We start from the raw sequence: 25,180 nt of genomic DNA on the forward strand, positions 1-25,180 counted from the left end.
AAAGACAGTGAAGAGCTTCGCATTTTTCAGGGGTACACGCCAATTAAGTCTTAGAATAACCTTCCTTTTAAGTCTGCCTAATGTTTTCTCATATTCAGACTCACATTATGCACTTCTGTCAAGAATACCACAGTAGTAGTAGTGTATTCTTAGTACATTGTATCAGCAAGCATGTGATACCATTTTTCCCTCTAACAGTGATGCTACTTTTTCTCTTGCATGAAGTGGCATCCGCCAGGTTGCTCCACACCATAGCATAAGTATTTTTATTTTTGTAATTTATAATATCTTGTGGGGCTACTTTGAAACAGTGAAAATGTATTGATTCTCTTCAAATTGTAACCCATAAGTGTTAGCATTCTTTGGCCACTTCCACCTGAATCAGTTGCTATTATAATGGTTGTCAAATAGCAGGTTATTTTAAAAATCACTGCCTATTTTAGATATAAAATTAGATAGTCTGATACAAATCATTTCTCATATTAAACAAAAAAGTTAAAAAAGAATGCACAGAAATGCTAGCAGAGCTTGTGTTAGCTTTAGGGTAATGAAATTATAGGTGATTTTTTTGCTTCAGTTTCCCAATTTTACAATAGTGCCTGGGTTCAGTGCCCAGCTCTGCTTCTAACTCAAGCTTCTAGCTGATGCAGACTATGGGAGGCAGCAGTGATGGCCCAACTAATTGGGTTCGTTCGTTTTTTGTTTTTTTTTTTTTTTTTGACAGGCAGAGTGGACAGTGAGAGAGAGAGAGAGAGGACAGAGAGAAAGGTCTTCCTTTGCCGTTGGTTCACGCTCCAATGGCCGCCGCAGCCGGCGCGCTGCGACTGGCGCACCGCGCTGATCCGAAGCCAGGAGCCAGGTGCTTTTCCTGGTCTCCCATGGGGTGCAGGGCCCAAGGACTTGGGCCATCCTCCACTGCACTCCCTGGCCACAGCAGAGAGCTGGCCTGGAAGAGGAGCAACCGGGACAGAATCCGGTGCCCCGACCGGGACTAGAACCCGGTGTGCTGGCGCCGCAAGTTGGAGGATTAGCCTAGTGAGCCACGGCGCTGGCTTAATTGGGTTCTTGCCACTCATCTGGGAAACCTGGTTTGAGTACCTGGCTCCAGCTATAGCAAGGGGCCATTGCAAGCATTTGGAGAATGGACTGGTAGACAGGAGCTTTCTAACTGTTTCTGCTTCTCAAATAAACAGGTTTTTTTTTTTTTATTTAAAGTAAAGTTTATATTTGTTTATTTCCAACTGATTCACAAAGGACTTGGAGAAAATACTAAAATATTGGTTTAAGAATTGTAGTATGTGTAATGTGAATTAAAGTATCACTGTAACAAACGGGACATCTACCTCAAGATAAACTACAAATAGGCAAATCTAAAATAATCTTTGATCTGCAATCTTTCTTCTTACCTCTTTAAGTTTAGAAAGGTCTTGAATTCTAACAAACAAATAAGAGCAATACAGAGTTCAAGGGTTGATTTTTGGGTGGAAATAGGTTATGATGTAATTTTCTAAAGATGACTGAACTTGAGGCTAGAAGATAGAGGTTTGAATTCAAGCATCACCTCTGTGAAAACTTAGGCTACCATTTTTGAAAATAGGTGATAGTTGCCAAGTCAGATTACTCAGTATGCTCAGCATTTAATTAAAACCTTTAATGCATACATAGCCTGAATGAGGTTCATTAAAGGCTTCTGAGTTTAATTGAATTTTTTGTACATTTGTCTTTCCCACTGTTGAAGAAATCCCATCCTAGTTTGGAACTGAAATAGAGAAGGCAACAGATGGATTCAATCAGTTGTTTGAAACAGTTCCCCCAAAGGCACACATCTTAGCAGAGTAGATGAATTGATTTTTTTAAACTGCATGTTAGGATCAATAAAAATAAGGTTCATTGTTGGAAAGCTAAAGATGGGGGCTACCACAAAACTTAGGCTGCTTCAGAGGAGCCAAGAGGTGCATTTGACTGTATTTGCGATGTCACTCAGAGGGATGGTCAGAGTCAGTAAGAACAGACCAGACAGATTTTAATGGACATAAACTAATGAGAACATTAGGAATAAATGATTACTTATTTTTCTTTATCTGAAACACAGTCAAATGAAAAACATTTCATTTGCAAAGACTACTTTATGATGAGAGGAAAGCCTTAGTAGTATCTGAAAAAGAACCCAATATGTATTTAGCACATTATATGAACTGGTCACTAATTTATCGTCTTTTTGACCAACGGTAAATCTGAGACTTTGAGAACCAGCATGCTCACAGTTAACACAGCCAATGAAGTGCCATATCTGACTGATTCTACAATCCATTCTCCTTTAATTAAACCGTCCTAACTCCCCATGGGGGAACATTTCTGGATCCATGGAAGTTTAAATTTCCATATACTAGGAAATTGAGTTATTTGTATCTGGAAAAAAGAAAGAGACTAAAAAACTATTACCCTTTGGCTAAGGAAAATAAAAATTATTAAAAATTATGTAGAGGTAGTTAAATTTAAAAACATTTATTTTTGCAGTAGCTGTAAAGAATAGATTTCTGTCTCTTAAAATCATACAAAGAACAGTAAACTGGGTGAGATTTAGATCATGATCCAACCTCCTGTTTTTCATGTGGGAAGAGACTGGCTAGGAGAAATTCAGTGACTTGCCTTTGGAGGTGAAGGTGATGGGCTGAGAGCTCTCTTGTGTCACTGCCTTAAATCCTTCAGTAATGCTTCAGAAGCCTGATTTTCTTGGCACCCTTAACCATGGATTTCTGGCTTACTTTTTTGGCTTCCTGTGTCCTGCATTCTATTTGATCTTCCAGCATTCTAATTATTTAATGCTTTTATCCTAGTCACCTCTTCCTCATCTTCCACACACAGTTCCCTTGCACATGCAGCCTCTTTCCTGCTTTAAGCTGATCTAATTATCCATAACCTTTAAGATACAATTCAGGCACTGTTTTCTCCAGGAAGCCTTTACCACATCTCAAGGCTGGGTTAGGTGAACCCCTCTTCGAGTTCTTACTGCTCTCTGTCCTGACCTCTTTAGAACTGATCTCATTGTGTTACAATAGTGAACAACGTATGCAAATAGTCTCACTATCTGCTATGACCAAAGTGAGGCATAGTGTGGGAATTATTGCCCCATGTAATAATGCAGATATAAGAGACTTGATGTATTTGTATACAGCTTACTAATGTTGGCTTCAGAATATCTGTATAGGAGGAGCCTATGGGGACAAACTGATTAGAAGGAGAGTGAGACTTGAAGCTGTTTTTGTATTAAACTTCACATAAAATTCAGAATAAATCACATCATAGACCATTTCAAAGAAATAGCGAATAGAAACGAGATGGAGACATAGAGGGCTGTTAAAAGTATTGGTGATTCCAGGTCAAGGTCCTATTCAACTGCTACCTCCTTTATGAAGCTCTTCCTGATCAAAACCTGCCTCCCCTCCACAAAGGACTGAAAGTCTGTCTCTGTGGTATGTTTTTACACCCCTTTTGTGTGAACATACATCTGTATTTTAATTATTTTCAGTTTCCACAACCCTTAGCAGAGTGTCTGATACAGATAACTATTGAATGCTGAATGAATGATTGAAGTAGGGCAATCAATCCTGATTGTATTTTTAATCGCCTGCCAAGTATTTAAGAAATAATAATTCCATAATCATACATTCTGATTTCATTGATCTGAGATGGGAAAGTTCCAGGAGGTTTAGAACTCCTAGATCCAGTTCTTTGTTTAAATCCCTGTGCTGAAAGTGTGGACTGCTAAACTAGCAGCTGCAGCACATCCCAGAAGCTTGTTGGACATGCAGATTCTTGGGCCCCACATCAGATATAGCGAATGAGAAGCTCGGTGGAGGACCTCAGTAATTTGTGTTCTCAGGGCCTCCAGATGACCCTGATGAATGCTAAAGCTTGAGAAATACTGTTTGAAGACAAAAGAAATGTCCAATAAATATAATATCAACTATGAGACACAAAATACATTTTATAATCATTCCCAATGGCTGTGCCCACTTAAAGCCTCACTCTTTTTTTTCCTAAAGATTTATTTATTTGTTTGAAAGTCAGAGTTACACAGAGAGAGGAGAGGCAGAGAGAGAGAAGCTTCCAAATCAAGAATACCATTCCATAGTTTCCTCTTATAGAAAAGGCCTTTTTTCTTTTTCTGGTTTTTTTTTTTTTTTTTTGCTTTCTTTTTTTTTTTTTTTTACAGTAACATATTCTTTTTTTCTTCTGCTGTTTGACTGTGTGCCACTTGATAGCTCTGTCTATTCCTGTGGAAGCCAAGTTAGTGGGAGGAGCCAAGGCTTGGAGGAGGCATTGGGAAGAAATATTAGAAGAGTTCAGCCACAGAGCAACTAAAGATGTTGCCTTTCCTTCAGTCAAATCCTCTTGGAGAGCCAGAATCTGTTTCAAGCCAGAGAGATGTTCTTGGCTGATGTATTGTCTAGCTGCTCTGCCAGATGGATGAACATCTTAAACTTGGAAAATAGCAAATCAAGCTCAAATTCTGTCTTTGAAGCGCCATTCTTAGCCTTTGCTTAGAGAATTGTCAAATAACTTTAAAACTATTTTTGGTGATTATGCTTAAGATGGCAGGTTAGTGGTGCAGTTACCATCATAGTTGAATAATTAGAAATTTCAGTTATAAAATACAGTAGTTAGACTTAGCAATCAGAAGGTTAAGGAAAGAGAGAGTGTGTTACTGGGAAAAGAAATGCAGATTTAATTTCATTTCCATAGCTCAATGAATTCATATCTTTCAATAATTTTACTTTTATAGCCATTTGCTTTCTTATAAAAATTCACTTTAAAGATTAAGAAACTAGTATATAACCAGACACCTAAATCAATTGAGACAAGGACATTATCTAAGCATGCAAGCATTTGTACTCTCTGATTGTTATGGTATTGATATCCCATGGTATAGGTAAAAGAACAATACTAGCTAGATAGGATTGACTGTAATGAGCCATTTATGTGAACATTAGAATCATATTTATATTTCAAATATGACATAGAGGTTCATATTTTCAGTGTATGTACTTTATGCTAGAAAACTATTGTCTTTGGAGAAAACAGTTGAGGCAACTATTAATAAATGACCCATCAACCCGAAACTTGAATGTATCCATCTCTTCCAATCCTCAGATTCTTATCTATCCTTTTTTTAAGGTTTATTTTATTTATTTGAAAGACAGAGATACAGAGAGAGGTAGAGCCATAGAAAGAGAGAGAGAGGTCTTCCATTCCACTGGTTAACTCCCCAAATGACCACAGTGGCCAGAGCTGAGCTGATCTGAAGCCAGGAGCCAGGAGATTCTTCTGGGTCTCCCATGTGGGTGCAGGGGTCCAAGGACTTGGACCATCTTGTACTGCTTTCCCAGGCCACAGCAGAGAGCTGGATTGGAAGTGGAGCAGCCAGGACTCAAGCCAGCACTCATATGGGATGCCAGCGCTGCAGGCCGTGGCTTAAACCTGCTGCACCACAGCACCAGCTCCTATCCCCCACCCCTTTTTTTTTGCTAGACATCTCTTCACAGATTCTCCTTAGATGCTTCAAATTCCACGTGTTGGAAAGGAGAGAGAACTAAAAAAAAAAAAATCTTCATCCCAAACCCTAGTTTTCCTTTCTTGGTTGTTGGCACCACTTTCCATCTTATACTCTTTCAGGAATACTCTTATTGTGTTACTACTTTGTCTCTTATTTCCAGTTATCCCTCAACATTTCTATTCTGGATCATTGTAATAACCCCTTGAGTATTCCCCTTGCATTTGATTTTTCCTCCTCAAATCAGTGTATTTTCTAAACGAGAGTATTTTCTAAACACATAAATCGTCTTGTCATTTCCTTCTTAGATTCTTCATTATTTCTTCTCAGGCTACTATAAGAAAAAGCCATAGGCTGGGAGGCTGGAGTCACAAACATTTATTCCTCACAGTTCTTGGTGTTGGGGGGGTCAAGATGGATGCACCAGTGGATTTGGTGACTGGTGAGGACACACTAGATGCTATCTTTTTGCTGCGTCCTCACATGGCAGAAAGGAGAAAGAGAGCTCTCTGAGGTCTCAAGAGCACTAATCCCATTCATGAGGGCTCTATCACCTAAACAGTTCCCAAGGACTCTCATCTCCTAATCCATCACATTGGCAGTTAGAATCTCAATATAGGATTTTTGGGGAACACAAATCTTTAGCCTATAGAACTGCCTTTTACCAATATGTGTTCTATACTGTTAGGCATGAGTTTTTTTTTTTTTTTTTTTTATTAACTTCCCTTTTTTGAGCAGTTGTTAATTTATGTCTCAATCAGGTAAGCTTCTCATGCTTTCAGTTCACCCAAAGTTCTATATTGAACAGCAACATTGTGATTACTCACTCTGTCATTTATCTATGCTTTGGAGTTTCATTGGTTTGGTGCCACAACCACACGGCCTTTCAGTTGGCTGTCCCATCATCATGCTACCATCTCTTTCTCTGCCTGTCCAGAGGAAGGTAAGCAAAGACCAAAGCCTAATCTGTGGAACTTGCTTTAATTCTACCTCTCACCATTCAGACTCATTAACAGATGGGATAGTGGGGTTCCTTAACTGCCCTTTCAACCTTGCCTACCAGTTGGGTATAATATCAGGAAGTCTTCTCATCCCTGGAACTGGGGGTTTCTGATGGTGGGCCTGCAGGGCCTTTGTCCTTTTCTCTTTAAGAAAACTATGTTTCTGTCAGCATTCCATCCTCTTTTCCTGTCTTGTCAATTTTACAAATTATTTTTATCCTATTTACAAGGTAACAAGTTAGCTACAGATGCTGATAGAAGCCACCAGACTCCATCAGAGATTTTTTTTAAAAGTTTTGCTATGGGTGGCTTACCCAGTAGCATGAGCACCTGCATGTTTACTTCAGTGTCCCTTGTCTCCATAAACCATGGTGCAATGCTGAAGACCCAAATGGACACAGCATACAGTGGCTGTTCATGATGTCTGAGGAATGCTGGAATTGGCGAATCTCCAGGTTTTAGCAAGAGCTAGCAAACCTGCTGTCTGTTCCAGTGGGTGCCATTAATTTACCCCTCAAGATTGCTTGCTACGAAACCCAACTCCAAGAAATGGCTCCAGTAAAGAGTAATCAAGGCTCTGCATATTTGGTGTGCTCCAGTAAGTACATGCAAGGACATTCAAGGCCTATGGCAGAATGTCTCTCCCAACACTGTTGTGGCTTTCCCCAAAACCATTTGTGTCTGCAACCACTACATAAAAATTTGATTTAATGTGATCACCTGTATTTGTGACCTCAATACTTTCTAAGGACAGGGATTCTTTTTAAAAATTAATGCAGTTCCTACTGAGAAGCCACCTCCTTCTGCAACCATGCCTTGACTCCCCTTCCCAAAGACGCCCCTTTTCAACATGAAGCAGCCACAGCTATCATCTGCCCAGTTCCCACTAACAGAAGTTAGGGCTTCCATCTCCAGGAGGAGGGAGTGTGAGGAGTCAGATGGGTTAATAGATAGTCAGGGGATCTCAATGGAATTTGGGGTGTAAAATATTTGCTTCCTTCCCCAAAACTTTTATCTAACAGGCTGCCCTCCTTCCTTTAGAATCTCCAAATTTACCATGAGAATAGCAAGGAAGCTCCTCCAGAGCTCGCAGCTTATTGTGAAAACAAGTAATCTACCCCACCCTTAGCAGGCCAGACAAGATGGAGAAGTGTAAATCAGGCCTTTTGATGGTTTTTGTCCCCACCTGGTAACTGAATGCCAGTCTAATTGTACTGTAAAGTTTATTTTTATTATTTTTCTCCTCCTGGAAATTGTACTTAAAGCCAACTGCCACCAGTCCCCCCCCCCTTGGATGTCCCCCTCCATGCTGCTCTGGCTGGAAGTCCTTGATTCTAATAAATACTTTTAAATCTAAAAAAAAATTAATGCAGTATCCAAAAGTTGTACTTATGAAATTTATATTTATTAAATAAAAGCTTTCTATAGAAAATTAATGCAGTAAATGCCTGCAGAGTTTATAAATATATAATTATAGAGATATCATTAGGGTTAATAAAAAATCAGGTTTCTATTATTTCAATTTTAAATTTATGTATTTTAGTATATGATATGTTAGGATTTAAAAAGAAATATGACAGAATGTCTACATTTTCTTTGTGCTATTATAAATACAATATTTTTGAGAAAATTATACACAAACATTTAGGCAAACAAAAATATATATACTGAACATTTGTATATATAGTGAACAATTTTATTTATATTGTTTTACTGCCAGCAACAATGAGAGTAGATATAAGCCCTGGAGACCCAAAGAAAACAAGAATGCAAAGAGATTAATTTGGAAACATATAGATCCCAAAGTATTGGTTTTGGGAAAACATCTGGCCTCCAGATGTTTGGTATTCCAGCAGAGAAAACGCATAATGAGCCAAATCTTAGGCATTGAAGTCTGTTACAGTAATTGTTTCAGCTGAAGAAGAGGCAGATATGGACAATAAGGTAGCCATTCTGGGGAATAAAATGTAGAGGTGGGGATGCTTGAATATTTTACAGATGCATGACCAATTGCTTAGAAGTTAATGATAGAGGTAATTACCAGGAAAAGATAGCAATCTCCTACAATATGATTTCAGATACATCTGGTTTAGAAAGATACCCCCTTCCTGTCTACTGAATGACTTAAAGTATGAGTATTTGTACTGAAACCAAGAAAATACTTAGAAGTTTTGGATAGTCTTTGCCTTAATATAGAATATGATTTTAGAGGAAGCTATTTGTTTAGAGAAGTGGCAGGAGCAGGGTAAAGTCCAAACCTCGGGGCCAAGAATCTGCCTACCAGCTCAGTGACAATAACTATAATCTTCCGTATGTCACTGAACACAGGGCTGCAAGAGATCATTGTGAGACCAGGTTCTTAAAATGGACTAGGAGCTAGATATAAGTGGCTGTAAGTATAAGAGCAAAGAAAAAAAAAGCAAAGCAAACAAACAAACAAACAAAAAAAAAACACCAAACAATCTTCTCTCTGAAATGAAACTGTAGTCAAAAATTCCAAAATAAATGAAGACATCTAAGACAAATAAAAGTAACAGTGTTACTATTCAGATTATGAATTCCTTCCTAGTATAAGAGTATAAACAAATTAACAAAACAAGCCACACAAAGAGAAAAGATATTTGCAAAACCAATCAAGAATTAGTACCCAGAATATGTAAACAACTCCTCTAAAAAAGTAAGAAAAAGACAAATCAGGTTCAGAAAGGCTATTTTTTTAAAGATTTATATATATATTTGAAAGGCAGAGTTACAGAGAGGCAGCGGCAGAGAGAGAGGTCTTCCATCCACTGATACACTCCCCAAATGGCCACAATGGCTGGAGCTGGGCTGATCCCAAGCCAGGAGCCAGAAGATTCTTCCCATGCAGGTGAAGGGGCCCAAGGGCTTGGGCCATCTTCTACTGGTTTCCCGGGCCATAGCAGAGAGCTGGAATGGAAGTGGAGCAGCCAGGACTCAAACTGGCACCCAAATGTGATTCCAGCACTATAGGTGGCAGTTTTACCCACTATATCATAGTGCCAGCCTCCAGAAAAGCTATTTACAGAAGAAACAACTAGCCAGGAAATATTTTTAAATGATCCATCTTAATTAGTTAAATGAAGTGTAAGTCAATGATAAAGCACAACTATATACCCATTAAATTGGCAAAAGTTAGCAAGTCTGACAAAATCAAGTGTGGAAAAGATGTGGAGAGGGGCCAGCACTGTGGCGCAACTGGTTAAAGCCCTAGCCTGAAGCGCTGGCATCCCATATGGGTGCCGGTTCGAGATCTGGCTGCTCCTCTTCCAATCCAGCTCTCTGCTATGACCTGGGAAACCAGTAGAAGATGGCCCAAGTCCTTGGGCCCCTGCACCTGCTTGGGAGACCCGGAAGAGGCTGCTGGCTCCTGGCCTTGGATCGGTGCAGTTCTGGCCATTATGGCCATCTGGGGAGTGAACCAGCAGATAGAAGACCTCTCTTCTGTCTCTACTTCTCTCTGTAACTCTGTCTTTCAAATAAATAAAATTAAAAATAAATAAATAAATAAAAATAAATAAATTCTTAAAAAAAAAAAAACAAAATCTGGAGAAACAGGAATTCTCATAGGTTACTGAGAGGAATGCAAATTGGATTAGCTTTTTTTTTTTTTTAATTTATTTTACTTGAAAGAGTTACAGAGAGGCAGAGAGAGAGAGAGAGACAGAGAGAGACTTCTATCTGCTGGTTCACTCCCCAAATGGCCGGAGCTGAGCCGATCCGAAGCTAGGAGCCAGGAGCTTCTTCCAGATTGCCCATGCAAGTGCAGGGGCCCAAGGCCTTTAGCGATTCCCAGGCCATATCAGAAAGCTGGATCGGAAGTGGAGCAACCGGGGCTTGAACCTGTGCCTGTATGGGATACTGGCACTGCAGGGGCAGCTTTACTTGCTACATCACAGCACTGGCTCTGGTGTAGCTACTTTAGAGAGCCTTTTCAACCTGGAAGTTTCAGAAATACTTGTCCACTTACTGGGAGATGTGTATAAGAAAATTCATTATAATACTGTTTGTAATAGTAACAATGAGAAACATGTTAAATGTTCCTCTAGAGAAAAACAAATACGTTATTTTCATATGACACAGTACTTATTCCAGTGAAAATGTATGAACCAAAGCAACTTGGATAAATCTCAGAACTATTGCAAGTGATTCACAGGGACTATTTATATGTACACTGAAGACATGTAAAACAATGTTATGTAAATTTTGGATATACATATATATATTTAAATGATATAAAAATATAAAAAAAACATTCACTGGAATAGTAAACACCCAATTTAGGATAGTAATCTCCCAAAAGGAAGAGAAGGTAATGGAACTGGGTACACAAAGGGAGCTCCTGCCACATCTGTTATGTTTTATTTCTTTTTGTTAATTAATTATTTGAAAGGCAAAGTTAGAGAGAGGGAGATACAGAGATCTTCCATCTGCTGGTTCACTCCCCAAATGCCCACAATAGCTGGAGTTGGGCTTATCCAAAGCCAGGAGCCAGGAACTTCTTCCAGGTCTCCCACTTTTGGTAACAGAAGCCCAAGTGCTTATGCCATCTTCCACTATTTTCCTAGGCCATTAGTGGGGAGCTAGATCAGAAGCAGAGCCCATGTAGGATGCCAGCATCGCAAGCAGCAACCATAATGCCAGTCCAAGAATATTTCCTTTTCTAAAAAAGGAGTTCATCTTAAGAAAATTGGACAGACAGGAGCCAGCACTGTGGTACAGCAGCTTAAGCCACATCTTATGATGCCAGAATTCCATAATTGAAGCACTGGTTCAAGTCCCAGCTGCTCTATGCTTCCAATCCAGTTTTCCACTAATGTGCCTGGGAAGGAAGCAAAAGATGGCCCAAGTACTTGGGCTCCTGCCACCCACATGGAAGACCCAGATGGAGTTCCTAGCTCCTGTCTTTTGCCTGGCCCAGCCCTGTCGAGGTTATTTGGGGAGTGAACCAGTAAATGAGAGAGCATCCTCTTCAACTCTTTCTCTCTCTCTCTCTCTTTCTCTCTCCTTCCCTCCCCTACACCCACTTTCAAATAAATAGATCTGTTTTAAAAAGAGAGGAAAAAAATGGACAAACTAAGGTTAAACTGCATTTGGGGCTGATTTTTTTCCCAGATTTCTTTTGCGTGCTACTCTCCCAGAGGCCTTCTTTCTCTTTCACTTATTCAGAGATCAGATTCCTCTTGGTTACTGGGGAGAAATCCATGCATCATAATCATTATGTGACTGACAAAAGAAGCTCTTAGTGTCAATAGTTGCAGGAATATTAATGTAAAACTTATGAATACCTAACAAAAACATTTGATTCATTGTTTCAGAGATATTTGGAAATGTTTTTACATTTCAGAGGCATAATGGACCTTATCATATCAGAGTAATGTTCTTTTAGCGACTCAATCAGGACTTTCCTATAACTTCATTTCTCCTACTTCTGCTCACCTAACCATGAGAAATTTCTTTTTTTTTTTTTTTTTGTAAAGATTTATTTATTTATTTGAAAGGCAGAGTTACAGAGAGGCAGAGGCAGAGCAAGAATGAGGTTGGGGGAGAGAGTGAAAGTCTTCCATTCACTTGTTCACTCCCCAAATGGCCCCAACTGCCAGAGCTGCACCGATCCAAAGCTAGGAGCCAGGAGCTTCTTCCAGGTCTTCCATGTGGGTGCAGGGGCCCAAGGATTTGGGCCATCTACTACTGCTTTCCCAGACCATAGCAGAGAGCTGGATTGGAAGTGGAGCAGCCGGGACTTGAACCGGTGTCCATATGGGATTCCAGCACTGCAGGTGATGGCTTTACCTACTACACCCCAGCACTGGCTCCAAGAACTTTCTTAAGAATGTATACTCTTTTGATCTATTACCTCCTTCACTCTTGTATCATTTTCTACACAGTCAAAAATTACAAAGATCCCAAAACGGGCTTATGTCAGGGTCAGTTCCTGTGTAGCCCTAAAAAATCATACTAAATGGTTAACTTCTGAACCCTCCTGAAAGCATTGCATTGTAAGAATACGCCTGAAAGCTAAAGAAATACTCATTTCAAGAGTTATTGATGACATAAGTAGACATTTTGAAAGTTTATTTATTTATTTGAAAAGTAGAGTTACAGAGAGGGAGGGAGAGACAGAGAGGTCTTCCATCTGCTGGTTTACTCTCCAAATACCCGTAATAGCCATGATTGTGCCAGGCAGAAACCAGTATCCCAGAACTCTGTCCAGGCCTCCCATGTGGGAGGCAGGAATCCAAGTACTTGGACCATCATTCGCTGCTTCCCAGGCACATCTTCAGGAAGCTGGATTGGAAGCAGAGTAGCCAGGACTTTAACTTGCACTCTGATATCAAATGTGGGATCCCAAGCTGTGTCTTAACTCCTGCACCACAACCCCTGTCCCTGTTTGGACATTTTGTTTGTTTCTTTGTTGAGAGGCCTTTATGGGAAGCAAAGTAGCCTGAAATATGGGTTCCCAAGTCATACATCCTTCAAAGGGTTTTCAGAATATAGGTTGCTGCCTCAAACTAGAAGTTCCTTCTTTTCCAGTGACACTGGAAATAAGCTCTTGATTTTAGCTCTTAAAGTTCTCTGCCCTTCTGCTTATACTCAGAAATTGAATTTGCATAAGTAGGTGTTGAATAGATGCTTGTTCAGAAGACAGAGGAAGTTGGCTTTAGTCCAAATGCATTAATTATATTGTTTCTAGCCTTGGCCTTCTCAGATAATCTCTGATAGGTCTGTATCCTTTGGAATAGGAGAAGCTGGCCAGAAGGAACTGGCCATCAAGGAGGGAGGCGCCTTTCTCCGAAGGGAGGCAGGAACCTCCACTGTGATATGGCCTTGACTAAACAAGTTCAGAGTTGGTGAACTCAAGGGGCTTCCATAGCCTAGACAGCTCTGGTGATTGCTGACGTCATGGATAAGAGTGCCAATTGTTAAATCAACAACGGGAGTCACTGGTTACATGTTCCCCACGTAGGATCTCTGTCCTTAATGTGTTTTACTATGAAACTTAAAAACAACACTACAAGTCGAACAATACCCTATACCTTGAGCAGTTGTGTGAGTGCAGCCTGTTGAAATCCTTGCTTAGTATATACTAAGTTGATCTTCTGTATATGAAGGTAATTGAAAATGAAGCTCGATGAAGGGCGGGATGGGAGAGGGAGTGGGAGAGGGGAGGACTGTGGGAGGGAGGGAGGTTGGCAGGGGGAGCCACAACAATACATAAGTTGCACTTTGTAAATTCACAGTTATTAAATAAAAAAAAAAGAGAAGCTGTCCTGACCGTGCAGCTGATGCATCCTCAGGGTACCAGCCAAATTCCTATTGAGTATGCTTTGTTGTATTTATATCATTATCTATGTATAGTATACTATGAAACAGTAGGCAATGGGAAGAAATCAGAAAAACCATAATTTATAGCATCCTATTTGTACTTTTACCTACCCCTAATCTTGGTTCTTTCCAAAATTACAGGCTGAACTACATGCATTACAGTCAAATCTTTATATCAACATTCCCTCTGTCATGGGCCATTCTAGGTTCTACCTGACCATCTGTGTTTTATAGCTTCCACCACACTAGAAAACTGTTCTTGATAATATAGGCAAATACTTAGCATTTGCTTTGTGCATTCTTCTAAGTACTTTATATATTTATCTATCTCATTTTATATATATAATTTCAGGTGTTATTGTTATCCCTTTTGACAGATGAAGAAATGTGTGTACAGAGGATACTTTATTTACTCTATTAAAATTTTTCAGGGTAGGGACAGACATTGGCCTAGCAATGAAGATAATGATTGGAATGCCCACATCCCATACAGAGTACCTGTCTTCAAATATCAGCTTTGTTCCCAATTACAGCTTCCTGATAATGCATACCCTGGGAGGCAGCAGATAATGATTCAAGTAGCTGGGTCCCTGCCTTCCATATGAGAGATCCAGACTGAGTTCTTGATTCCAGACTTCAGTCTTGCCCATCCCTGGCTGTTGTGGGCATTTGGGAGAATGAACTAGAGCTCTCTTTCTCTGTCTATCTCTCTCCTTCTCAAATAAAGACAGTAAGTAAAAACTTTTTAAATGAAGTTTTCCAGGATGGGCATTTGGCCTGGAGGTTAAGATACTAGTTGGGATGCCTACATCCCATAATCTCATATCAGGTTGCCTGGGTTCATTAATTGGCTTCAAGTCTGGACTCCAGCTTCCTGCCAGTGCAGACCCTGGGAAGCAGCAGTGATGGTTCAAGTAAGGGGGTTCTTGCCTCTCATGTAGGAGACTTAGATTGCATCCCTTGGCACCCAGTTCAGGAGTAAACCAGCAAGTAAGATTCTCTCTCTCTCTCTCCTCCTCCTTCTCTCTCTCTCTCTCTCTCTCCCTCTTCCTCAATTAAAAAGAAAAATTTCCACAAGACTTTTGTGAGGAGCTAGGATGACATCTATGTCAAAGACCATTGTAATAAGTAAAGTGAAATGCAAATATCATATTATTATTTGCTTTATAACTAGGCCCAATGAATATATGTTGAAAGAATAAATGAGTAAATATTACCGAAATGTACCAAGTGTAGGTAGAGCCCCCACAATAACATAAAATGTAAATATGCCACACACTTTGTCTGAAACTCAGTAGTTACCCTCCCCCCAACATATACTGGCTTCCTCTCCTTCCTTTTTCCTCTAATTTCACAATCAAAATGATTGTCTGAATGTCTTTAAAAGGTCATGATGAATTATTCTTTAATATTTGAAATGTTATGCTCAGAAAGGCCAGGCTTTATTTTTTTTTTTTGGTGTGAAGTATGACATAGATTTGCTTTTCCTAGGTACACTTTTTATTTTTCAAAGAAAATATGGCAAAAAATTTAGAGCAGGGTGCCCTCTTGAGGAAATGTTAGCACCTTCTTTCTCAAAAGCTGGCATTGAATGAAATGGGAAGTCTAGATAAATGATGTCTCAGATGAGATAACACTATTAATAAAGCTCAGATAAATTAAACATGAAAAAGAATAACCAACTAACAGCTGTTTGAGAATTAAGATTGTTTTTGTTTTTGTTTTTTTTTAAAAGCAAAGAGTCAGAGACAGAACGAGAGCTCCCATCCACTGGTTCACTCCACAAATGCCAAGGAGCCAGGGACTCAATCCATGTTCTCTATACGTGGGTAATAGGGCCAAACTACTAGAGCCATCACCCTCTACCTCCCAGGTGCACATTAGCAGGAAACTGGAATGAAGAGTGGATCCAGGGCTTGAACCCAGGCACTTTGATATGGGATGTGGGCATCCCAGGTGGTGTCTTAATCACCAAATCAAGTGCTCGCCTCAAGAATTAAGAGTTTTAACTGTTATGATCTAATATAGCAACTGTGAGTTAGAGTTAGAATTTTTACATGAAAACAAAAGCTTCTGGAAGATATTTCATTTCTCCTTACTTACATAGTCATCACTTACTTTGTGCTAAGAGCTATGCTGAGCACAACTCAACAAAACATGGTCTCTTTCTTTGTGGAGTTTTTTTTTTTTTTTTTTTGTAAGGGATATTTCAGTAAAAGGAAACAACTAAATATATGTGTAACTATAAAGTGAGATAAGTACTATGAAGGAAATGAAAAGTTATTAGAATAAAGAATATCAGAATAACTTCTACTTAGAGTTGTCAAGGAAAGCTTTTCTGAGAAGAAATCATTGAGCTGAGTTAGTTACCTTTCAGGCAATTCCAAGTCTTCTTATCTACTGTAAACAGTCTCATGGACCCCTCTTTCCTAGACTGCATCTTTCTTGTCTCCTCTTAGCTCTGCCCCAGCCATGGGCTGAGTTAATCATATCTTGGCTCCAGTGAGCAAAGGGCTAGTCTCATTCATCCTTCTGCATTTCACTGTTGCTCTGGCTGGTCCCCTTAGCCATAGAACCTCACATTCTACACAGTGTGTCATCTGCTTCATTAACAAATGTCTTCCTAATATTGATAGCCCCTCATAATAGAACATCAATGCATTTTTTTACTAAAAACCTCCACCTCCAACAAGGTTAAGGATAAAGAGGGTATCAGAACATGAAAAGGACAGATAGCAACACTGTGCTTTGAATTGGGAGAAAGAAATAAGCATGAACAGAGAACTTGATCATGCAATATTGTTTGGTCATGTTAACCTTGAAATATCTGTGGTACTAATCCTACAGAAGCCTACAACCAGAGTTAGAGTTAAGGAACTAGGTCTCAGAAGAGAGCTCAAAAGAACTGTATTTAGATAATTTTGTTTCAAGATCCCCTACTGGTTGGCCTGGATCCACAGCATTATATTGCTGTAGTCCTTGAGCATTTTTCTCCTAGTGAATTGATTCTAAGAAATTTGAAGATTTAACTAACATGTAAAGTATGGCCTGCAAGTGGATGGGCCAACAGTGACTTCTGGGTTGGCATTTGGGTGACCAAATAAATCTAGTACCCAGAGTTTGAGTCAGCTGTTTCCATTTCAATTGTGCCTATAAATAACCCTCTTCAAGAAAACTAACTGCTCCCTCCTTAATAACCAGAGGACCACGAGTCAAACCTCTTTGAATCTAAGTTTCTTCGTTCTTATATCAGGGTTTAACATCTGTTTATGTCACAAGTGTATTATACTTTGGATGTAAATAATAGCTATCATTTTGGTCAGAATGTGCTGAAACTAATACACCCACACACTGCTGCTGCTTAGATAACAGTCTGGAAAATACACCAGAAACCATAAAACATGTAAACTCCTTTGACTCAACAATTTGGTTCCTGAACATTTATTCTCATGGAAAAATTAACTGTCGAAAAAGAAATACATTAGAAACATCTAGATAACTAACAATAGACCAGTAAAATGCAACATGTTGCCTTAGCCCAACAAAATTTTGATCAGACACTGTGGATTATATTCATGTGAAAAACTATTAGGAGGAAAATGGAAAAAAAAAAAAAACAAATGATATCTTCATGTAATGGAATTACAAATATTTTTTCTTATATCAACTTCTCTGAATGTTATTAATCTAGAACAATAATTAAAATACTTAAAAATATTCTAATTAAAAATCATGGGGCCCCAAAGTAACTTTCTTCTTATTGTGTCTTGTTTTTGTATTTAGGGAAATTATCGTTTCATGAAACTCTTACTTACACGCAGAGCAAACTGGATGCAAAAGGATCTAGAAGAGATGACTCCTTTGCACTTGACCACCCGACACAAGAGCCCTAAGTGTTTGGCACTTCTGCTGAAGTTTATGGCACCAGGAGAGGTGGATACCCAGGATAAAAACAAGGTAATGGTTTGTCAAAGTTGCAGACAAATAAGAGCAGAAAGCAAATACTTTCTTAATGATGTGAAACTAAAACCTCAAGGAAGAAGTCCTAAGTCATCACCCAAATACATAGTGGAACAATTCCAAGTCTCTATACATCCCAAGAAAGTATTCTGCTTAAGTTCCATCATTTTACCTTCTAACAACAGTGTATGGTAAGTAGTATCATCTCTTTTTTACAAATGGAAAAACTGACGCTCAGGGAGATTAAAATTTAGCCCAAAATCCAAATGGCAGGCCTAGAATTCAAACCCAGGGCTGTCTAACTCCAAAATCCAATATTTAGTAGATGATCATGGTAGTTAGATCTGGTAGTTGATAATGGTGGCCAGTGCCCAGAACAGTGTCGTAAGTGCATAAGTGATTCAGAAGCCTGGGGTTTGCCGTTAGACCTCTTGGATTTCAACCCAGAAGGCAGTGCTCACTTGTTCTTCATCTTTGGGCAAATTCCCTCTCTATGCCTCAATATTATCATACATGAGAAAAGGATATGGAATTATTGAAGATAAAATAAGACATTTAAATTAGATAGCACAATGCCCAATGTGTGGTATGCTCTCGATAAATGTTAGCTATGAAATAATTATCAGTTTTATTTCAGGACTAAAATTTGCCCTGGCATTTGTTGCTAGGATTTGTTATTTTTCCTTCTCTTGAATTTTAACATACTGTACACACTGGTCATTGTTTTCATTGATACCTTAATCATTCCTTTTAGGAAAAAATGTGCTCTTTAGTTAGTAAGAAGCAATATTTCTCTCCTTTTCACCAGGTACTTAGTCATAGAATCTTATTAAATCCTATTAAGACTCTTAGGATTACATCCACAAAACTTACTTGAGTAGTTCTTTCACTTTATAGTGTTCTTTATGTAGTTTTCAGATTCTGTTTAGGTGTTACCCAGAGCTTTGAGATCAGCTTTAACTTTACAACTACTGTATATTGGGGCCAGCACTGTGGTGCAGCGGTTAATGCCCTGTCCTGCAATGCCGGCATCCCATATCGAGATCTGGCTGCTCCACTTCCGATCCAGCTCTCTGCTATGGCCTGGGAAAGCAGTAGAAGATGACGCAGGTCCTTGGCCCCTGCACCCACGTGGGAGTTCTAGAGGAAGCTCCTGGCTCCTGTCTTCAGATTGGTGCAGTTCTGGCTGTTGCGGCCAATTGGGGAGTGAGCCAGCAGATGGAAGACCACCCCCCCCCCCCGCCGCCCCGCCTCTCCTCTCTCTGTGTAACTCTTTCAAGTAAAAAAAAAAAAATATTTTTAAAAAATCTAAAAATAACAACTACTGTATATTAATTCATGGCATTTGTAGCACTAATATTTCACTGAAAAAAAGCACTTTAACAATACACAAAGACCCAGTAATCACTTAAGAAACTATAGATGTCTTGGGATTTATAATGTCTTGCCTAAAATGCTCTGGGAACTTTCTGATGTCTTATAGTGTCTGTGTTTTCATCCATTGTTGAACAGGGATGGGAGGTTATCTAAACAGACAGAAGGAAAACAGATCTGCATAGTCTAAAAGCAGGCACAGAGAAACAGCAATACTACAGCCTAAAGAGTGACTCAAACTATCTGTGTTAAAGGATTTTTTAAATTTCCTTTCACAGATCAATCATTTTATAATATACATTAAAACCAAAATGTGGTAATTACAAGTCTGTGTATCTGTCTGTGGATATCTGTCTGTCAACCTAATGGAATACAATTCAGCTTTTTTCTAGGATTTATTTGTTTAATTGAATGGCAGAGTAACAAAGAAAGGGAGACAGATAAGGAAATCTTCCATCTTCTGGTTCCCTCTCCAAATGACTGCAAAAGTTGGAACTGGGCATAGCCCAAGTAAGGAGCCAGGAATTCCATGCAGGTCGCCCACATGGGTGGTAGGGACTCAAGTACTTGGACCCGTTATTTGCTGCTTCCTAGTTTCATTAGCAGAGAGCAAGATTGGAAACAGAGTAGCTGGGACTTGAACTTGTACTCTGATATGGGATGTGGGCATCCGAAGCAGCATCTTAACCACTGCATCACCATGCCTACCTCACAATTCAGTCATTAAAAGGAATGAGATTCTGACATATGCTAAGCATGAATAAACTTTGGAGAAACATTATGCCAAATGAAATAAGTCAGACATGAAAGCACAAGCATGATTCCTCTCAGGAGGTACTTAGTATTGTCAAATTCATTGATATCAGAATTATAATGATGATTGCTAGGAGCTGGAGGCAGGTGAGAACAGGTAATTATCATCAAATTGCTATTGAGTTTCAGCTTGGAAAGATGAAAAAATTTTGGAGATGGATTGTGGTGATGGTTGTATAACAACATACATAATGCCACTGAATTGTACACCTAAATACAATTAAAATTTATATTTATGTTATATCTAGTTTACCACAATAAAAACAGTTACTAGAAAAATAAAAAATAAAAATGTGGAAAAGACAAGCCGAAACTTTTTAAAAAAAACTTATGTGAAAGGCAGAGAGACAAAGACAGGTTGAGAAAGTTCTTCCATTCACTGGTTCACTCCCCAGATATCCACAAAGCCAGGGCTGAGGCTGGGCCTGGGCAAAGTCAAGAGCCTAGAAGTGACTCCATATCTCCCCCTTAAGTGGCAGGGACCCAACTATTTGAGCCATCACTGCTGCCTCCCAGGGTGTGCTTTAAATGGAAGCATGAACAGGGAGCAGAGCCAAGGCTTGAACTCTAGGTACTCCAAAATAGGATGTAGGCATTCTAAGTGAACAAAATACCACCCCCAAATGCCCAAACTTTTTACTATTATGTTCAGCAGATATAATATTACTTTTCAGTAAATATAATCAGAACAAACATAACCTAGGAAAAGGAAGAAATTATAGGAACTTTTTTTATATAAAATATGGTTTTATGCAATTGTAGCTAAAATATTTAGGACTTTTTGTTCTGTAGTTGTTATTAAACAACAGTAATGAGTTAAATAGTGATTCTTCATTATTAAAGGCCTGTAAGTACAGTTTGAATGGATACCACATATATCAATTTTTAAAGTGTTTAATCTGACAGATGAGTTTGGTTCCTGCTTGTTAAATTACTTAATTCTAAATTGGATTGATAACAGTGCTACACAAAAGATAATGTATATGTAAGCAGTCTTGTTTTCCACAATAATTCTCCCAGTAGGAAAACTAGTCTCTTTTTTTTTAAGATTTATTTGTTTCTTTGAAAGTCAGAGTTACACACACACACACGCACACACACACATACACAGAGAGAGAGAGAGAGAGAGAGAGAGAGAGAAAGAGAGATAAAACTTCTACCCACATGTTCACTCCCCAGTATGGCCACAATGGCCAGAGCTGGGCGAGGCTGAAGCCAAGAGTCAGAAGCCTCTTCCAGATCTCCCACATGGTGCAGGTGCCCAAGCACTTGAGCCATCTTCCACTGCTTTTGTAGGCACGTTAGTGTTCATATGAGATGCCAGTGTCACAGGTGGCAGCTTTACCCACTGCACTACAATGCCGACCCTAGAAAATCAGTCTTACAGAGGTATCTTAATGAGAATGTCAGAAGAGATTTTAAATCAATTTCACTAAGATCAAGATTAATATTTTAATTTTTATCTAAAATAAACCAAGTACTCCTATATGCACATATTTTTGAAATATAATATTTCACCAGTAGCTAAAGCTAACAATGCTAACAATTGACCTTATAAATTAGTCAATTTAAATTTATCTTTTGTTAGAATGAATGGATTCCAGATCCATGAATCCCCAATGTCTTGATATTTTTTTTTTTTTTTTTAGATTTAATTTATTTACTTGAGAGGTAGAGTTACAGACAGTGAGAGGGAGAGACAGAGAGAAAGGTCTTCCATCCACTGGTTCACTCCCCAGGTGGCCACAATGGCCAGGGCTGAGCCAATCCAAAGTTAGGAGGCAGGAGCCTCCTCTAGGTCTCCTACATGGGTGCAGGGGGGGCATCCTCCACTGCTTTCCCAGGCCACAGCAGAGAGCTGGATCAGAAGAGGAGAAGCCAGGACATGAACCAGCGCACATATGGGATTCCAGCACCACAGGTGGAGGCTTAGCCCTCTACGACACAGCGCCAGCCCCTGCCTTGATATTCTTTGTGATAGATATTAATACTCAAAAAATTCTATAAAATTATTGAGGGACTTGGTGATAACCAGATAGGCAAAATCAAGATCATCATTACCTCATTGAATAATTAGCTGTAAATTATTGAGCCAGTTTTCTGTCTTCTGTGTTATTGTAGTAACTAATGAATTAAATGGCTCGCATGATGTAGAGGTCAGATTCTGAAGTCATTCTGTTAGGGATAACCTTAGTCCAGACACTTTCCACCTTCATGTCCTTAAGCAAATTATTTGTCTTCCTGTGTTTAGTTTCCTCATCAATTACATGCATAATAAAGTAAATAATTATCTGCCAGAGATGTCATGATGACTACATGAGATAAACATTATAGAACTCTTTGGGAATAAGAGAGGGAGGAGATATACAGTTCAGCACACTCTAACTAATCATAAAGATAGGATTAAGTGTCAAAGGGATCACATAAATAAGAACAGTGTCTGCTAATAATAATTGATAGAATTAAAGAGGGGAGAACAGTCCAACGTGGAAAGCAGGATATGCAGAAGACTCATAGAATGGCAAATACCCTAAGCAGCACTCTGGCCTCAGAATCAGCTCTTAAGACATTTGGTAGGGCTAAAAAGCTCATGAGAGTATTTCAGACATGGAAAGCCAAGACACTGTGGCAAAAAATGACCTAAATGAAAGATCTCTGTGAGTGAGATCCCGGTGGAAAGAAGGGGCTATCAAAGAAGGAGGTACCTTTCTCTGAAGGGAGGAGACAACTTCCACTTTGATTATGGCCTTGTCTAAATGAGGTGGGAGTTTGTGAACTCAAGAGACTTCCATAGCCTCGGCAGCTCATGACAAGAGCTTCGAATAATCACTGACGTCATGAATAAGAGTGTCAATTGTTAAATCAACAACAGGAGTCACTGTGCACTTTCTCCCCATGTAGGACCTCTGTCCTTAAAGTGTTGTACTATGAAAATTAACGGTAAAACTAGTCTTCAAACAATACTTTATACTTTGTCTGTGTGGGTACAGAAACTTTTGAAAACTTTACTTAGTATAGAGTTGATCTTTTGTATATAAAGATAATTAAAAATGAATCTTAATGAAGAATGGGATGGGAAAGGGAGGAGGAGGTGGGATGGTTTGGGAGTGGGAGGGTGGTTTTTTTTGGAAGAGCTGCTATAATCCAAAAATTCTGCTTTTGAAATTTATATTTATTAAAAGTTTTTATTAAAGCAAAGTATAAATGTATATATATATATATACGTGTATATGTATATATATGTATGTATGTATATATATATATATATCTTAGAATAGTGCCTTTTACACAGTAGCAGCTTGGGAAAAGCTCATTGTTGTTATTTTGCAGCAAACAGCTCTGCATTGGAGTGCCTACTACAATAACCCTGAGCATGTGAAGCTGCTCATCAAACATGATTCCAACATTGGAATTCCTGATGTTGAAGGCAAGATCCCACTTCACTGGGCAGCCAACCATAAAGATCCAAGTGCTGTTCATACTGTCAGATGCATTCTGGTGAGTAGAATAGTGCTGCCAGCCCTCAATGGCCTTTATTAGAGAAATTTTTGTTATGAAATATCCATTAGGTACAGAAGCATATAAGTGACATACAAGCAAATTATGAAGCAAAACAATAACACCAAACATGTGAACCCATTCCACAAGAACTAGAACATTTTAATAACCACCATTTAAGATCCCATAGAAATTTCCTGTATTCTAGTTTCTGAATGCATTTGTTCCCCAGATGCCATGCTCATTGCCATCCCCTATTGACTACATTTCCAAATTTCTGTATTTATCATCCCCTTACTTTGTTTTTGTTTTTCAGAGATTCATTTATTTTATTGTTTTAATTTTTTAATTTATAAAAAAGGAACATTACAATTTTTTTTGACAGGCAGAGTTAGACAGTGAGAGAGAGAGAGAGAGACAGAGAGAAAGGTCACCCCACAAATGGCTGCTGTGGCCAGCGCACTGCACCAATCTGAAGCCAGGAGCCAGGTGCTTCCCCCTGGTCTCTCATGCGGGTGCAGGGCCCAAGCACTTGGGCCTCCTCCACTGCCCTCCCAGACCACAGCAGAGAGCTGGACTGGAATAGGAGCAACTGGGACAGAATCCGGCGCTCCAACTGGGGCTAGAACCCGGGGTTCCGGCACCGCAGGCGGAGGATTAGCCAAGTGAGCCACAGCACTGGCCAGATGATAGCCATTCTAACTGGGATGAAGTGAAACCTCATTGTGGTTTTTATTTGCATTTCCCTGATGGCTAGTGATATTGAACCTCTTTTCATGTGTCTGTTGGCCATTTGTATTTCATCCTTTGAACAATGCCTATTCATATCCTTAGCCCATTTCTTAACTGATTGCTTATTTTGTTGTTACTGATTTTCTTGAGCTCATTATATATTCTGGATATTAATCCTTTAACAGATGTATAGTTTAGAAATAACTTCTCCCATTCTATCAGTTACCTTTTCTCTATGTTAAATATTTCCTTTGCTGTGCATAAGCTTCTTAGCTTGACATAATCCCATTTGTCTATTTTTGCCTTTATTGTCTATGCTCTGGAGCCTTATTTGAGAAGTCTTTGCCTGTGCCAATGTCTTGCAGTGTTTCCCTTATGTTTTCCTCTAGTAATTTGATGGTTTCAGGTTTTAGATTTAGATCCCTGATCCATTGTGAGTAGATTTTTGCATAGGGTGTAAGGTAGGAGTCTTGTTTCATACTTCTGCATGCAGAGATCCAATATTCTCTACACCATTTGTTGAAGAGACTGTCCTTTGTACATAGAGTGATTTGTCACAGATTAGTTGGTTATAGATGCATGGATTAATTTCTGGGGTCTTTAGTCTGTTCCATTGATCAATGTGTCTATTCTAGTGCCAAAGCTAGCCTGTTCTGATTGTAACTGTCCTGTAATGTATCCTGAAATTAACTATTGGGATACCTCTAGCTTTTTTTTTTATTTAGGATTGCTTTAGCTATTTAGGGTCTCTTTTGATTCCATAAGAATTTTAGGGTCATATTTTTCTAGATCTGAGAGGAACGTCTTTGACATTTTGATTGGTATCACATAGCATCTGTAAATTGCTTTGGGTAGTATGGACATTTTGATGATATTAATTCTTCCAAACAATGAACATGGAAGA

At 39.1% G+C, this 25,180-nt stretch overlaps 1 protein-coding gene across 7 annotated transcripts in view; it reads left to right on the forward strand.

Moving 5' to 3' along the window:
• INVS (inversin) overlaps positions 1–25,180 on the forward strand; it is a 178,813-nt gene that overhangs the window by 79,642 nt on the left and 73,991 nt on the right. For 6 of the 7 annotated variants that reach the window (XR_016211159.1, XR_016211161.1, XM_002708147.6 and 3 more), the window contains 2 exons: positions 17,683–17,856; positions 23,377–23,544. Coding sequence is in view for 5 of the 7 variants with exons in the window: in XM_002708147.6 (XP_002708193.3) it covers positions 17,683–17,856; positions 23,377–23,544 (342 nt within the window). In the remaining 2 variants the exon portion in view is untranslated. Of the gene's footprint in view, positions 1–17,682; positions 17,857–23,376; positions 23,545–25,180 lie in introns of those variants that run through there. The other variant, XM_017349251.4, reaches the window with a different exon arrangement.

The sequence above is a fragment of the Oryctolagus cuniculus genome, chromosome 1 (assembly GCF_051225735.1).
Source record: "Oryctolagus cuniculus isolate XC-2025 breed Fujian yellow rabbit chromosome 1, ASM5122573v1, whole genome shotgun sequence".
Classification (NCBI taxonomy): domain Eukaryota; kingdom Metazoa; phylum Chordata; class Mammalia; order Lagomorpha; family Leporidae; genus Oryctolagus; species Oryctolagus cuniculus.